The 17,292-nt window shown below is 38.9% G+C and overlaps 1 protein-coding gene across 5 annotated transcripts in view; it reads left to right on the forward strand.

Moving 5' to 3' along the window:
- The window catches only part of PPP4R4 (protein phosphatase 4 regulatory subunit 4), a 102,976-nt gene that overhangs the window by 20,632 nt on the left and 65,052 nt on the right, over positions 1-17,292 (forward strand). For 3 of the 5 annotated variants that reach the window (XM_045451946.1, XM_045451947.1, XM_045451948.1), the window contains exon 3: positions 15,130-15,232. The exons of the other annotated variants lie outside the window; for them this stretch is intronic. In XM_045451946.1, the coding sequence (XP_045307902.1) occupies positions 15,130-15,232 (103 nt within the window). The remainder of the gene's footprint in view (positions 1-15,129; positions 15,233-17,292) is intronic. 5 annotated transcript variants of the gene reach the window in all.

Consider the following 17,292-nt stretch of genomic DNA (forward strand, 5'->3'; position numbering starts at 1 on the left):
AATCGGCCAGGAAGAGGTCAAACTTTCACTCTTCGCAGATGAGATGATACTCTATATGGAAAACCCAAAAGATTCCACCAAAAAACTGCTAGAATTGTTGTTTTATTTAAATTAGATTCTTGCTTTATAGAGATACTGTCCTGACCCTGACAGTGATACCTGGTTGACTTGAACATCTTCCATAGTCTTTATAGATGTTGGTTTCTTGATTGTCACAGTGTGAGGAGGTGAATTATGTTTCCACAGATTTGGAAATTATGTCCTGGGGGTGATCACTGCTTTCTTTAGGCCCTCTTCACTCCAACATACTCCATTCAGTCCTATCATTAGCATTAGAGAAAAGGCACCATTTCAGGCAGCTTTTGCATATTGATTTTGGGTGGACTGAGGAGCTTTTAAATTTTATAACTGACTTGTTTGTGTTACATTTCCTCCAATTTGGTGCCTCATTTGCTGTAATATCAGTCAAATGAGCCAACAGGAACCCCTGTATATTGTTAGGGACTCTCTTTCCAGGTCATATTATCCACCCCTAGATTTCCGTGATCCTCTCCATGACGTAATTTCCAAATCTGTGGCTGTAGCCTTGGGCTTTTCATGTGAACTATAGGCCGGGTCTCTTTGCTGAGTGTGTCCACTAGGATGTCTCTTCCAGAATGGCCTGCTGGCTTTTCAAACTCAGCATGCCCCAAACTGAATTCATCACCTTTTATCTGAATGTGCCTTCTCTTGTTACTGGAGCCTGACCATCCTTTTAAATCATACTGGAGGGAAACCTGGGAATGATTTTGTACTCTTCCTCAGCAATTGGTTTTGTCTCAAGTCCTGTTGATCTTATTTCTGCAAGAAGCCATTTCTTCTTTTTCCACTCTAATTTAGCTACACAGAATCAGAGTGCTTGGTTTTTGTTGTTTTCTTTCTACTTCCAGAGCACAGTGACTGGCAAATCGTAAGTGTTCGGTACATCTTTATAAATAAACGATTGAATGAATCCCATCTAGCAGGGAACCTTTGAATATACTGTTCCCTCTACTCTCCCTTTTACCTATTTCTACCCATTTTTGGGGTCTCAGCTCTTCAGGGAAGCTCCCCCTTGGCCTCCAAGTTAAGTGATGTTCTCAATAGTACTCTGTACTGTTCCTTCATAGATCTTGACACAGTTGAGATGATTGAATGTTGTTTACTACTTGTCTTCTCTGACTGCGAAGCTCTAATAAGGCAAGGGCCGTGTCTCCTGTACCCACCATATGCCTGTCAGGGCTTTGTTCACTGTCCAGTGTATAATAAGCACTTAATGTTCGCTGTCTGTGGCAAGGCAGAAAGCGTCATTAGGTGATGTTGGAGAATCCGGAACCAGCAGGTCCTGATTATAAGTACTTCCTGAATTATTGAGCATATCAGTCCTCCTGTGTTCTATAGGTTAAGGAATCAGGTCTCTTCCCCTTCCTGTGATGGCTGCTTATCATCTTTTCTTCCTGTAGGTGCCAGGGATTTGGCCTGCTTTTGTCTCGTTTTACTATTCTGTTTTCCCTCTCGGGTTTCTTGCTTACTGGGTTGGCAGCTATATAAACCAGCTGGTTCTCTGCTATCCCTTCTCCCCTGCTCTGTCCTGTTATGTTTATATATTCCTTAAAAGTATTTTTAAAAAGAGTTTTACTACTCTGTTAATGGAGAAGTAGAAAGACCGATTGAAAAATAATTTGTGAGATTACATTGTTCCCAGAAGTCTTTCAAGTTTGTATAGTTATTCCTGAACTCCTATTTTGCATACCTTTCAACGCATCTGCTATAGCTTATTTATTTAGGGCAGACCTTTGTAATCTGTCCTCTGTGGAGCAATCATTTTCTACTGTTTTTTTTTTTTTTTTTTTAACATGACCCATAGTAAGAAATACATTTTAAATTTGTGACCTGGCATGCATACACGTTTTTGTGTGTGTATGTATTAATATATACACATGTGTGTGTGTGTGTGTATATATAAAACTGAACCTAAATTTTAATAATATTTATGTATAATAAAATAAAAACATATCAAAGTTAATGTCATATATAGTCTCGATCTAGTTAATAATTGCCCCTTAATAAGTTCTTTCCCCACCAGGACAAGTAAGGATAATGCTCATCTTGTAAACTGCGTGAGATCGGATGTGGGGTGTGAGGGAGAAGGGGAAGTGAATGTAATCCCAAGATGTATACCTGGGGAGTCAGACGGCTGTTTGTCCCTCTGTTGGTAGACCAAGGGGAAGGGAACTCTGTTGATACATGAAGCTGGAGAGCCACTCAAAAGGAAGTACTCTCTGTAGAACTGGTAGGACTTGGTTCAATCAAGAGAGGAGTTTGTCTCTTCTTCGCACTGAACACGCACCTTCTGCAGGCTCTGTTGATGTGACATTGTGATAGTAAAAGAGAGTGGAAATTGTCAGTTAAAGAATTTATTGTAACATGAGTATTGCTCGGTAAATCACGTGACTTTTTCTCTTGCAGCATTATCAACTTGGAGACATTTTTAGGCTGACGGGTTAGCCCCTTCTTATGATGTGACATTATCCTGGGTCTAGCAGCCATAGGTTAGGTTTGGGCTTAGAAGTCATAGGTTGGAATCTGACCTGGCTCTAATCTTCAGTAGTTGGTTGACTTTGGGTAGGTTGCTTCCCATCCACGGCCACTCCCCCCCCCCCCCCCCCCCCCCCCGCCCCCGCCACCGGCCTCAGTTTTCCTCATTTGTAAAGTAAGGATAGAAATATATTGCTCCTACATCGTGAAGATTATTGTGATTATGTGAAGTGTCTTGCCTGGCACATAGTAGATCCTTAAAAGTTAATTTTACTTTCACTCTTTGTCTGGTGCTATTAAAAAATACAATATGTTTCTATGATTCTAAGCATAATGACTAAGCAAGGTTGAATGGTTCCCTAACTATATAAACCTTTTAGGTTGATACTTTGAAGGTATAACATTATTAAGGATTCAATTTTATGGTGCTAACATATGAAAATATGCCACATTTGGAAGATTACTGATATTGTGGGCTGGTATTGTGCATTTTCTGCTTTAGATTCCTGAGTCATCTTTGTCTTAAAAGAAGGTTTTGTCTTTCTTGGAAGTTTAATTCCCTGAGCTCATCATTTAATTTATTTTGCTGTATTCCTTGAAACAAATCGTTAAATGATTTACCTTGGGTAAAGAAATAATTAAATGTCAACTACGTGAAGTTTACTTTTCATTGCAAACTGAAAACAAGGCCCGTAAGGCATCTGCTTCCTTGTTACAAATTCAAACACATTATCGACAGCTTCTGTGTTATATTTTTGAGTTTGAAATGAGAGCTGCTAGGATTAGGATCACAGACTGTGTATATACAAACCATTTAAGATCCTACACGAAGTTTAACAGCAGCGAAGCTAGAGTTCTCCGATTAATTTCCTCTAGTAGTGACTGATCGTGTTATGTCATCAGTTTTTGGGTAGCTTCCCTTCCTTCCCCTCTCCCTTTCTCCAGTGGTTTAGGATCAAATACACAGTGAGGGTTGGCCAGCTAGGAAAAGAGATAGGAGTTTTTGCTATATTGTCAGAATGCTTAGTGTGTGCATCTGTCTTCCTCATTAGATTTTGAGCCCTTAGAAGGTTGAGGCAAGGTGGTATTGTCAGTCTCCGGATCTCTTCTAAACCTGTGGCTCTATTCTTTGTGGAAGGGTATGGGTTTATTTTTCTTTCTTTCTTTTTCTTTTTTTAAACGTTTATTCATTTTTGAGAGCCAGAGACAGAGTGTAAGCAGCGGAGGGACAGAGAGAGAGGGAGACACAGAATCCGAAGCAGGCTCCAGGCTCAGAGCTGTTAGCGCAGAGCCCGACGCAGGGCTCAAACCCACGAACCGTGATATCATGACCCGAGTTGAAGTCAGACACCTAACTGACTGAGCCACCCAGGTGCCCCAGGGCATGTGTTTCTTAAACTAGCACAGATAGTCTTATTTTTGGAGACCCAAGATAATGTTCATGAAAGTGGTTTGGGCAATACAATATATTAAGAATTTCTGGTCCTTTTTTTTTTTTTTTCTATAATGGTGAGGAAATACATTTTTTTTCAAACTTGATTTTCTCCTATATAACATAAAATCTGTGGGAGATAAGCTTAGGAAACCCCTGGGCTTACACCAGTGGGTTGATAAGGCATAAAGAAATATAAAGTCATAAAATGCTCACACCTGAGTTTAGGTAAACCAGATTGGCACCCCAATAATAGGGGGGTGCAAAGGCACCCCATGAATAGGGACGTGCAAAGGTGCCAGGATTAGGGAGGTGCAATGGCACTCCAAAATAGAGGGGTTGCAGAGCCCCTAAAATAGGGAGAGCCAAAGGCCTAAAATATAAATGGCACAAAGGTGCCCAGTACATAGGTATATGAAATAAACAAGATTAGATATTCAAGATGGAGGTACCCCCAATTTAGTACTAAAGCAGAAAAGCTGCTTTCACAGGAGAATAGGGCCAGGTTAGGTAAATTGGTGAATTGGAGTATGGACCACTGTGCTGCAGGCAAAGCAGCCCAGAGTAGAGATGGTAAATGAAAGAAAAGTTGCCTTCTCAACCCTGAGGTTACTCCTCATATCTGTCTTATCCTCTAGGCTAGCTAAGATAAACAGAAGTGCTGCCTCATGTCTGCTTGCTTTTTTTTTATTTTATTTTATTTTTTATTTTTTAAAATTTACATCCAAATTAGTTAGCATATAGTGCGACAGTGATTTCAGGAGTAGATTCCTTAGTCCCCTTTACCCATTTAGCCCATCCCCCCTCCCACAACCCCTCCCATAACCCTCAATTTGTTTTCCATATTTATGAGTCTCTTCTGTTGTGTCCCCCTCCCTGTTTTTATATTATACTTATCTTTCTCTGACTGACCTTACCCTTCAGTTCCATCCACGTAGTTGCAAATGGCAAGATTTCATTCTTTTTGATTGCCAAGTAATACTCCAGTGTGTGTGTGTGTGTGTGTGTGTGTGTGTGTGTGTGTGTGTGTGTATACTACATTTTCTTTATCCATTCATCCATCGGTGGACATTTGGGCTCTTTCCATACTTTGGCTATTGTTGATAGTGCTGCTGTAAACATGGGGGTGCCTGTGTCCCTTCGAAACAGCACACCTGTATCCTGTGGATAAATGCCTAGTAGTGCAATTGCTGGGTCGTAGGGTAGTTCTATTTTTAGTTTTTTGAGGAACCTCCATACTGTTTTCCAGAGTGGCTGCACCAGCTTGCATTGCCATGGTCCTTTTTTTGATTTCCCACAAATGATCACTCTGTTTCCCTCATCATCGAGGATCAGCTTTTTTTGAAATCATATGTTTTAAAAAGCATTACACAACCTAGTTATGCAGTTTCTCTAGTAATTCTCCACAGTTTAGGGGCAGGAATGGGACGGAGAACACAGATGGATGAGTTTGGTATTGGCTGGAGGCACAGGTTGGAAGAGAGAGGCAGTGTCGTGCGTGGGTTTTGGAGTTGAACAGTCTGGGTAACTCTGTGCGGTAATCTTTCTAAATCCTACTGACCTCATCTATAAAATGGAGCTAATAAAAGTACCTAATCGACCTCATGAGATTGCGAGAGTTAAATAATACGACTGCGGGTGAGGAGCTCATTGACCATAATGCGGGGCAGGCAGAGTATTAGATACTATGTTTGTTGTTGTTGCTGCCAGGGAGGAGGAGAATTGAAGAAGGAGGTGATTGGTGAGAGTGTACGTAGTTGGAGTAACAGCCAGGCAGGTTCAGGCTGGGGAGAAAGAAAGAGACACTAGGAGAAATATTAGAAACTGGAGAATTAGAAGGAATCAACAAGTTAGAAGTGGGATGAGGGTGAAAAATGGATTTAGCGATAGAGATATAGAAAAGTAAGAGTTTATGGGCAGCAAGTGAGATCCCAGGGTTTGAGACTCTCTTAGAGATGAGCATTTCTAGGTAAGGGTATAAGATCCAGCCTGTGACCATGGCTGCTGATGTGAAGTGGAGACAAATTCAGTTTAAATCAACAAATATTTATGGAGATTTTCCTGCGTGCTAGATATTGTGCTAAGAATTGGAGAATGTAAAATTTGGGCGGAACCTCATTGGATTAGAGGGGGTCAAGAACTGGCTGTTTGCTATTCCCCTGAATGCTAAGGTTACCCATGACAATGGCAGGAGCTTGGTGACCAGGAAGACTGAAACTATTACACCAAAAAATGCTTGAGTGGATTGGCTTGTTTTTCATTGGTTGAAGATGGGACTATAAATGGCTCTTTATAATAGGCACATCTCCCAGTGGGACTATGATAATTAGTAACATTAATTTAGAATTTAGAAGATAGCTGTCCTAAATTCATTTATTTAACTAGTCTTTTTTTTTTTTCCTTCCTCTTTCCTTTTTAGCCACTAGTGTATATATTAGATGATTAACCCAGTTCTTTTTAGTTTTAGGGGAATGGTTTGCTGAGTGGGCTTGTGTCCTCTTTGTTTCGGAGTGAGTATTCTAGAAAGGGAACATGTGCCAAAGAATAGTACAACTGGGGCAAGGAGGAACAGCTCATTTTGTAGCCAGGATGATGGTTCCTTGTGCCTTTCAGTTGAAAGTTGTAGGTTTTGAAGTCTAGGAATCTTACTTTGTAAAAAAAAAAAAAAAAAATTATAACATCGATGAAACATTTATTTTAAAATTACATATCCTATATCAATAAACCGAATTTTATGCTGGTGACTTAAATCTGATTGTCTTTGGGCTCGTTCCAATCAGTGAGGCTTGCATAGATCCACGCATATGTGGTTTATTCATCCGGTGACCAAAGTCAGCAGGGGACAGTGGCAGGTGCACAGCACCCAAGACATTTCCAGGCATGCAAGCTCAGTATCTCACTTTAGTATCTGGCCAAGTCTACTCTTGGCTGCGTCTCCTGTGTCTGATCCACATCCCCGTCCCACGCTTCTCCGCGTGCTTGTCTCTAATGCGCATTTGAGTAGACTACATGTTACTCCACGGCGGCTAACTGTTGGCCGCCACGTCACTTGGAACACTCTTACTGTGAAGAGGAGCCCTGGTGCCAGGACTGACAGCGGCGGTGAACAAATTACTCCACATCAGGTGGGCCTTCTGCTTCCTTTGGGCAGACCGCGGCTGTGCCCTTGGTTTATTTCACTCAGCGAGTCTAAAAAATGTGAAGGATTTTGCAGTGTCCTCTTTTTATCGTTACTATTTTTTTGAATTTTTAATTCTTTCTCTATCATGGTAGCTCTCCTGGTTTTGTCTCCAGAGCAGCAGCATCAGCATCACCTGGGAACTTGTTAGAAATCAGGTTCTCAGGCCTCACCAGGATCTACTGAATCCTCATCCCTGAATGGTAGGGCTTAGTTTTTTTTTTTTTTTTTTTTCAACGTTTATTTATTTTTTTGGGACAGAGAGAGACAGAGCATGAACGGGGGGAGGGGCAGAGAGAGAGGGAGACACAGAATCGGAAACAGGCTCCAGGCTCCGAGCCATCAGCCCAGAGCCTGACGCGGGGCTCGAACTCACGGACCGCAAGATCGTGACCTGGCTGAAGTCGGACGCCCAACCGACTGCGCCACCCAGGCGCCCCAGTAGGGCTTAGTTTTAACAGGTGCCCCAGGGGGATTCTGGTACACGGTAAAGTTTGGGAACCACTGCTCTAGCATATTGTGGTTACCAACCCGTACACACTTCCTCGAGGTGTTTGACTTAATATATTCCTGCTGAGCTCACTGTATAAATTGGAAACATGAAATCGCCAGTGTTGGAAGCCAGTAATATCTAATGTTGGCAACCTCGTATGGTTCAGCTAATAGTTACTTTGTGTAAAGTAGGGTTTCTTACACATTTTTCTCCTTGAGCGGGAGAAGGAGCAGACATAAGTTATCTGTAGAAATTAAGTTGAGATTTTATGTGTGTTAGAGATGATGGTGCTTACAATGGGGGGTCACTTTCTTTGTATGTTTTCTCACTTCCTATTTACGGTAAGCAGTGTTACCTGTAGGCTGTTAATTTGGTTTTCTAATACCTCACTGCTCTCAAAATGTAATGGCAATCTGATTTTATTTCTGAGTAACTTGGTGATGTTGCCAAAGGATTTTCTTTTGCTTTAAAGTCCAGTACATCTCAGTGTTGGTTATGCTAGGTTGATTTTCTCAGGTAAATGGTGTGCTCTTTTGAATCTTTTTTTGTTTAAAAGAAGTTTTATAATTTTTTCTTTTTGAAACACATCCCTTACTTTGGATTTTTTCTTTGGGGACTCCTATTAAAAGTAGGAGTTGGGTCTTCTTTGCCTATCTTTTATATCGCTTTCTCTCAAATCTTTTTCATCTTCTTGTACTTAAAAATTTTTCTTCTTTCTACCTTATATTTTTCTGAGGGCATTATCTAATGTATTCATGCACCCTTGTGTTCTTTCTAGTTTAGTGTTTTTTGAAATATTTTCTTTCATTTCTTTCCTGAGTTCTGTCACCTGATTTTGAGTTTTCATAATTATGAATGACATGTTTTTTTTTTTACCCATACCTTACACATTTTCTTTCTTTCTTTTTTTCTTTTTTGCTTGCGGAGAAATAGTAGTTTATAGTTAGCTGTTTGTGGGCATGTCTGTCTTTCACTGTCTTTTTTTTAATGTTTGTTTATTTTTCAGAGTTGGGGGGAGAGGGGCAGAGAGAGAGGGAGACAGGATCGCAAGCGGGCTCTGCGCTGACAGCAGAGAAACTGATGCGGGGTTCAAACTCACAGACCTCGAGATCATGACCTGAGCTGAAATCAAGAGTTGGATGCTTAAGCCGCTGAACTACCCAGGCACCCCTTGGGGTAGTTTTTCTAATTTCAGGATTCTAGAGCTCCCTCATATATTTCTAGTTTGTGTTCAAAATAGGATGCCTTACTTTCTGAGGTTTCTGGGCTCCATGCCTCTATGTTTATTTGGACCTTGTCTTCTCTTTGTGATCTGTTTCTATTTTGTTGAGTTCAGATTCTATTTCCTAGAATTTTTCTTCAGTGTGGGCCTTTGTTCTAGATGTTTTGAGAACTCATAAGGATAAGACTGGGTGAGCTCTTTCAGGTATTATTATGGACACATTGAGCTCATTAGGTACTGGCTATTCAAAATCGTTCATAGTTTTAGCTGCTGTCCATATGTGCATGTGTCTTGGGTTTATGTGGGAAATCTTATCACTTGGTTATGTTGTGCATGAGTTTTTTTATTTTACTCTCCTAGTTGCTCTGTTTTTATGGTGAATTCAGGAAAATTTTAAAAACTGTCTACTGCTGCCGTCTTCCTAGGTGGCCTTCTATCAGTCTTTTTGTATTTATATCCTTTATTTTGTACAGATTTAATGAAGTGTTATTAGCATGCAAAGAACTGCACATATTTAAAATGCAATCTGATGAGTTTTGTCATAGGTATGTGCCCATGAAATCTTCACCATGATCAAGATAATAAAACTGTCCGTCACCCTTGAAACTTTTCTCATGCCCCTTGGTAATCCCAACTTCATTTTTTCCCCCATTGTCCAAGCAATGGCTGATCTGCTTTCTGTCCCTATAGTTTAATGTGCAATCCCTGTAATTTTATATGAACGGAATCATACAGTAGTATGTGTTGTTTTTAACACGGCTTCGTTCATCCAGCATAATTGTTTTGAAATTCATCCATGTTGTGTGTATCAATAGTTCATTCCTTTTTGTTGCTAATAGTATTCTGCTGTATAGATATGTTAGAATTTGGTTATCTGCCTGCCCTTTTAGTGAGCATTTGGGTCGTTTCATTCAGTTTTTGTCTATTACAAATAAAGCCGTGAGAAGTATTCGTGTTCCGGTGTTTCTGTGAATACATGCGTTTGTTTCTCTTGAGTGTAAATACCCAAGAGTGGAAAATCTAGGTTGTTTGGTAGGCGTACGTGTAAGCTTTTAAGAGATTGTCAAACTTTCCCAAAGTAGTTGTACCGTTTCCCATTTCCATTGGTAGTAGATGAGAGTTCTTCTTACTCTTGCCAACGTTTGGTATGTTCAGTCTTTATAAATGTAGTCATTCTGGTGGATGTGCAGTGGTATCTTTTGTGGTTGTAATTTCAATTTACCTAGTGATTAGTTTTGTTGAGCACCTTTTTGATGTGATTGTTTGCCATTTGTATAGTTTCTTTGGTGAAGTTTTGAGACCTTTTGTCTGTTTTTTATTGGATGTTCTTTTTGTTTTGTTTTGGATGTTCTTACTATTATTTAGTTTGAGTGCTTTGTATATTCTAGGTAGAAGTTGTGGTTGGAGATACATCTTGCAGATATTTTATGCCAGTCTGTGGCTTGCCTTTTTGTTTTTGTGACAGTGCCTTTGAAAAGCAAATGTTGTTAATTTTGGCGAAGTTCTTTTTATTTTTTTCTTTTATAATTTATGTCTTTTGTGTCCTATTTAGGAAGTATTTGTCAAACCCAAGGTCACTAAGATTTTCTGCTAAGTTTTCCTTTAGAAGTTTTATAGTATTGGCTCTTTTTTTAAAAATGTTTATTTTTGACAGAGAGAGAGAGAGAGAGAGAGAGAGAGAGAGAGAGAGACAGAGCACGAGTGGGGGAGGGGCAGAGAGAGAGGGAGATACAGAATCCGAAGCAGGCTCCAGGCTCCAAGCTATCAGCACAGAGCCCGACGCGGGGCTGGAACTCACAGACCGCGAGATCGTGACCTGAGCCGAAGTCGGACGCTCAACCCACTGAGCCACCCAGGCGCCCCAGTGTTGGCTCTCACATTCAAGCCTGTAATCCACGTTGAGTTAATTTTTTATATATTGCTTCAGGTTGGGGAGAGTTTCATCATGCTGTACATATGGTTATCCATTTGTTACAACATCATTTGTTGAAAAGATGATCAGTTTCCTCATTGAATCATCTTGTCACCTTTGTCAAAAATCAATCACTTATTTCAATTTGGGTCTATTTCCTGGACACTTTATTCTTTTTCATCGATCTACATGACTATCTTTATGCCAGTGCCATAGTATCTTGTTTATTGTCGCTTTATAATAAGTTGTGAAATAAGATAGTATTAGCTCTGCTACAACCTTGTTTGTATTCAAATTTGCTTTGGTTATTTCAGATCCTTTGCATCTCCATATAAATTTTATTTTTGCTGTAGACGATCATGTTGTCTGTGAACAAAGCCAGTTTGACTTTTTTCTTTGCAATCCATAAGTCTTTAATTTCTTTTTACTGCTTATTGCCCTGGCTCAACACAAACCTCCAACACAATGTTGAATAAACGTGGTAATGTGAACATCTTTCTCTTGTTCCCGATCAGGGAGAAAGCATTCATTCTTTTTCCATTAAGTGTGATGTAAGCTGTAAGGTTTTCATAGATGCCCTTTATCTGAAGGGCATTCTTCCTTTCATAGGATTTTTTGGTTTGCTGATAGTTTTAAATCACTAATGAATGCTAGATTTGTCAGATTTCTACATCTTTTGAGATGCTCATGTATTTAAAGAATTCTGTCGTATCGATTGATTTTTTAAAATAGAACTCTTTATTTTGAGATAATTGCAGGTTTATATACTGTAGTAAGAAATAATACAGTGATCCCCACATACCCTTTACCTGGTTTCCCCCATAGGAACATCTTGAAAAACTATAGTACAATATCACAACCGGGATATTGATATTGATATGATCAAGATAGGTAAGATTTCTATCACTGTATAGTTATGTTCATTTCTCTCCTACCCTATACCCATCTTTAACAAACCCTGGAAACCACTAATCTGGTTCTCCATTTGTATAATTTTTGTCTTTTCAAGAATTCAAGTTACTTTGCCTTTCCATATAAATTTTAGAAATATCTTGTCTACGTCTCCCAAAAATCTTGTTTAGATTTTTGATATAAATTGTGTTAAACTCATACTTTTGTTTTTCATTTTCCAAATGTAATGTATTTATAATTTCAGTGTTCATGTGTTGAATTTGGTCAAATGTTTTTTCTGCATCGATTGATATGATCATGCGTATTGTTCTTCTTTAACCCATTAATATAATAGATTACACTGATTTTGGATAATGAACCAGCCTCGCATCCCTGGAGTAAAACCCATTTGATCATGGTTTATAATTTCTCCTTTTACATGTTACTGTATTTTGTTTGCTAATATTTTGTTAAGAATTTTTGAGGGGCGCCTGGGTGGCGCAGTCGGTTGAGCGTCCGACTTCAGCCAGGTCACGATCTCGCGGTCTGTGAGTTCGAGCCCCGCGTCGGGCTCTGGGCTGATGGCTCAGAGCCTGGAGCCTGTTTCCGATTCTGTGTCTCCCTCTCTCTCTGCCCCTCCCCCGTTCATGCCCTGTCTCTCTCTGTCCCAAAAATAAATAAACGTTGAAAAAAAAAAAAAAAAGAATTTTTGAATCTGAGGGGCACCTGGGTGGCTCAGTCAGTGAAGTGTCCAACTCTTTTTTTTTTTAATTATAATTTATTGTCAAGTTAGCTAACATACAGTGTATACAGTGTGCTCTTGTTTTTGGGAGTAGAGTCCCATGATTCATCGCTCACATAGAACAATCTAGTGCTCATCCCAACAAGTGCCCTCCTCAATGCTCATCACCCATTTTACCCTCTTCATGTCACCCCCCCATCAACCCTCAGTTTATTCTCTGTATTTAAGAGTCTCTTATGGTTTGCCTGCCTCTCTGTTTGAAACTATTTTTTCCCCTTCCCTTCCCCCATGATCTTCTGTTAAGTTTCTCGAACTCCACATATGAATGAAAACATATGATATCTGTCTTTCTCTGACTTATTTCACTTAGCATAATATCCTTCAGTTCCATCCACGTTGTTGCAAATGGCAGGATTTCATTCTTTCTCATTGCCAAGTAGTATTCCATTATACGTATAAACCACATCTTCTTTATCCATTCATCAGTTGATGGACACTTGAGCTCTTTCCATAATTTGGCTATTGTTGATAGTAAGTGTCCAACTTTGATGTCGGCTCAGGTCATGATCTCACTGCCCATGAGATCAAGCCCTGCCTCGGGCTATGTGCTGACCATGGAGTATGCTTGGGATTCTCTCTTCCCTCTCTTTCTGCCCTTCCCTCACTCATGCGCTATCTCTCTCTCTCTCTCTCTCTCTCTCTCTCAAAATAAATAAATAAACTTAAAGAAGGTCTTGCATCTGAAAAAAAGTTAAAAAAATTAAAAAAACAAACAAACAAAAAAAACCAACAGAGATTTAGTCTCTCATGGGTTTGGAGGCCAGAAGTCTGAAATCAGTATCACCAAGTTGAAATGTGGGTGTCAGTGGGGCTTTAAGGAGAATCTGTTGTTTGCCTCTTCCAGCTTCTGGGGGTTGTTGGTATCCCCTGACTTGTGGTGGCATTGTTCCCGTCTCTGCTCTGTGATCAGATTTCTTTCTCCTGTTCTGTCTTCTCTGAGTGTGTCTTTTAAGGACAATTGTTATTGGGGTTATGGCCTAGTTGGATCATCCAGGATGGTCTCTTGGTCTCAAGATCCTTTTTCAAATTAAGATAACATTCACAGGTTCCAGGGTTAGGCTGCAGACATGTCTTATGGCGGGCCACCACTTGACCCACTAGAAGTACAGTTGATCCTTGAACAACACGAGTTTGAACCGCACAGGCCCGCTTATATGCAAAATTTTTTCAGTACATACCTTACAGTACTGTGAATATATTTATCTCTTCCTTAGGAGTTTATGAAGAATATTTTATTTTCTCTAGCTTAATTATAAGATTATAGTATATAATATATATACAAAATATATGTTTATCAACTATTTATGTTATTGGTAAGGCTTCCAGTCAATAGTAGTTATGTTTTGGGGGAGTCAAAGTTATATGCTGATTTTTGACTGTGTTGGGGGAGGGCACTCCTAGCCCTCATGTTGTTCAAGGGGCACCTGTAGTATATGCAACTTTAATTTCCCTTTTTTTGATCTTCTCATCTTGGCCTAGGTCCCCCATTTCACTCGCTACTCATTTCCTTTTTGGTTTTTTGTCTTTTAAAGTATTCACTTTGAGAGCGTCAAGGATAGTGAAAGGATTGTGCTGACCTATATTTCACTCCCATATTGCTACGGGGGGAAAGCTATTCTTCACAATGGGGCAGCTCCGGGTAGAATCAGAATATGCTTCTTCTTAACAGAACTTCTTAAACTTGGCAGCCCATAAATATAATACTGTAAGAAGTCCCTTTAAGAAACCATGTTGAGGTCTTACAGATAATCAAAAAAGTTCTGTTTGAAGAGATAAGTAAAAATCATTTCAATTAAGATGAATATCATGGCATCAGCAATTAATTAACACGTCACTTGGTATCGGGTAAGAAAAAGGGGCATTTCCATATGAGGTGATGCCACATTTACTAGTATCTTTTTAATGCATATTTCAGGTACATGCACATGTTGCTTAGCTAATGCTTTAAATACAAAGACTTTTCTGCACGGAAATTGTTTTTCAGAAGAATCTGAACACCCTTAACAAGCTAGATAGGCCTGTAGAGTGTCACCGAGATTATTTTGGTAAAGGCTTAGTGACCTAATGAATGTTATATTTAAAAGGTACTGTATAAATACATCTCACTGACTTTTAAGGAAACTGAATATATCTTTCAGAAGTTTCTGGCAACTCTTAGTGTCAGCCTAGTGCAACAGTGACTTCACTGTGCCAGAAAAAAGTTGTGTGAATCTGCAGTAGTCTATTTTGTTGCTATCCCTGCTCTTGTTATGGTTAATACTTAACCATGGTGAAAATTTACATCTCTGTATTTTTTTTAGAAAGTAGAGTAAACTGGCAGATCACAGGGAAAAATGAGGTAGAATTTTAAAGTAAGTATTTAAAAATTGCCTCAAGACTTTTAGATTTAAGACATGTATGTAGAGAGAGAATCACGTTTTAGCATAAGCGTGATTAATATCTTCATGCGTTTGTTATAAGATTTGCTTAATGAAATTTCGGTCTGGTTTTCCTTTTATAACTAAATGCTGTGTTTCAAGTTTAAAACTTTGTCAAATGTCTGAGTGTTTATCATGAAAAGCAGATTAATCCCTGCCTTTTATGGTTGTAACCCAGGCATTTGGGTTGTAATTACAAATTTTAAATCTGTGTTTTCTTTGTAAGTGCTGGTCAAGATATCCAAGGAACAAGTGTGATTGCAAATCTTCCATTTTTGGTGCGACAGAATCCTGCTGAGACACTTCGGAGAGTCTTGCCGAAAGTTAGAGTAAGTTGGTACAAAATAAGATTCGAATTTACCGTTTTTCCAGTAGCACAGTTGTCGTTGTCAGGAAATTTCAGAGCTTTGGATGGCTGATCTTTTGTGCCTAATCGCGGAGTGGAGGACGCATTAATATACACATTTTGAATTATGATGACAATATTTAGGGAAATTAACTGATGAAAGCGGGGGAATACAGACCTTAAGTTGTAAATGTTTCTTAGTTATTTTCTCAGCAGAGACATTTTATTTAATAGAGTTAGGTTTTCAGTAGCTCAAAAATACCTTAATTAGTCTTATGAAATCATAGCTGTCTTATTTGGTATTCTGTTGACTTAAATTTATATTAATAGTATTTCTACAACACTGAAAATGTAATTTAACTATTATTCCTAATAGTTACCTTCTGGTGACTTCTACAGAATCACCAAATAAAGATTGAATTGTGGCCATCACATTTTTAGTTTTATACTTACTGCTTCCTATATTCCTTCAGAATTAAGTTTTCCTGCTTTAAACAAAAATCTTTGATCAGAACATTCTTTTCTCTAATATCTATTGATTATTAATATATAATATTAAATATTTGATGCATAGTATTTGTTATTTATCTGTAGCTGTGTGCAAAGTGTTGTTCTTATCTGTAAGAACCCGAATGAGCAAAACAGACAACAGCCTGTATGTCCTCAGGGAGCTTATCTATTCATGGGGTCAGGGAGGCTATATACCAATGGGGACCATGGTTGCTAATAGTGACTTTTGTATACTTTCTTTGTCTTTCTGTTTGGTTATAACTTGTTTGTAATTTTGTAATTAATTTATATGTATTTAAAATACTGCAGTTATTAGTGTATTCTTGAATTTTATTCTTAGGCATATGTAACGTGGTTCTAGTTGCTGTGATTTAGGTCAGGGATATAGCATGTTATTTTTACAAGATGCCCACATTTCTGTGCAGGCAATATGAATTTTTTTTCTGGGTACAGTGGTGAATTGAGAAAATGCTTATTTTGGTTTTGCATGTGATTCAAAAATGAATCAGACTTTTCCATAGCAATTTTCCCCAGAATCATGCTGTAATTTCAGTGGAATCAAGTCTGCAGCATCCCAGTTTAATTTCACATTCAGTTTCAGTGACAGTAACTACCTAAGCTTCTTAGCATGACACCTGGAAGTGGCAACTAAACTATGGTAGAAGGGATCGGGGGGTTAGGTCCCCTGGACTAAGAGATTATTGTAGGTAAGTCAATTAGATTTAAAGCTAAAAATATCAAGCATCCAATGCACTCTGTGTTGAGCATGCTAAATCTGGTTCACGGACAGCATACTGAGCATTCACGGTTTCATAAAGCAAGAATAAAAGATGAAGGGTAGAGAATAGTGACCTTTAGAGGTCTCTAAATTATTTTGAAAAAATACTTTTGTTAATGAGTTCACAGTAAAGTCCTGAAAAATCTTAATTTCGTGGGACTGCACAAAAAATATTGCACACTCATATATGCAGTGTATTTATACAAAGAATCAAATCTGCTAAAACTATATAACTGAGTTATAGAAGGTAAGATTATAATAAGCCTTTAAGGTAATTAAAGTTAATCCATAATATAGAAGGTTAACTGAATAAATGGATATAAAGAAAATGTATACTAATGAATGTGTACTAAGAAATAAGAAAGCCTTTATTTAGTGCTGATTTTATTTAAAAAAAAAAATGTTTATTTTTTTTTTGAGGGAGGAGGAGAGGGGCAGAGAGAATGAGAGAGAGAGAAAGAGAGAGAGAGAGAGAGAGAGAGAGAGAGAGAGAGAATCCCAAGCAGGCTCTGCACCCAACGTGGGGCTCAGTCTCATGACTGCAAGATCGTGACCCAAGCCGGAATCAAGAGCCGGACGCTTAACCGACTGAGCCACGCAGGCGCCCGTTCACTCATTTCTTTAGTCAACAAGTGGCCGTTTATTTAGGACTCTCATTTATCCTGTTTTGTCCTGAAAAAGATACCAAAAGGGTGGTGGACAGTCCCAGATAAGATTCTATGTCAGAAGGGCCTAAAGACTCTGGAGAACAATTA

Source organism: Leopardus geoffroyi, chromosome B3 (assembly GCF_018350155.1).
Source record: "Leopardus geoffroyi isolate Oge1 chromosome B3, O.geoffroyi_Oge1_pat1.0, whole genome shotgun sequence".
Lineage (NCBI taxonomy): Eukaryota > Metazoa > Chordata > Mammalia > Carnivora > Felidae > Leopardus > Leopardus geoffroyi.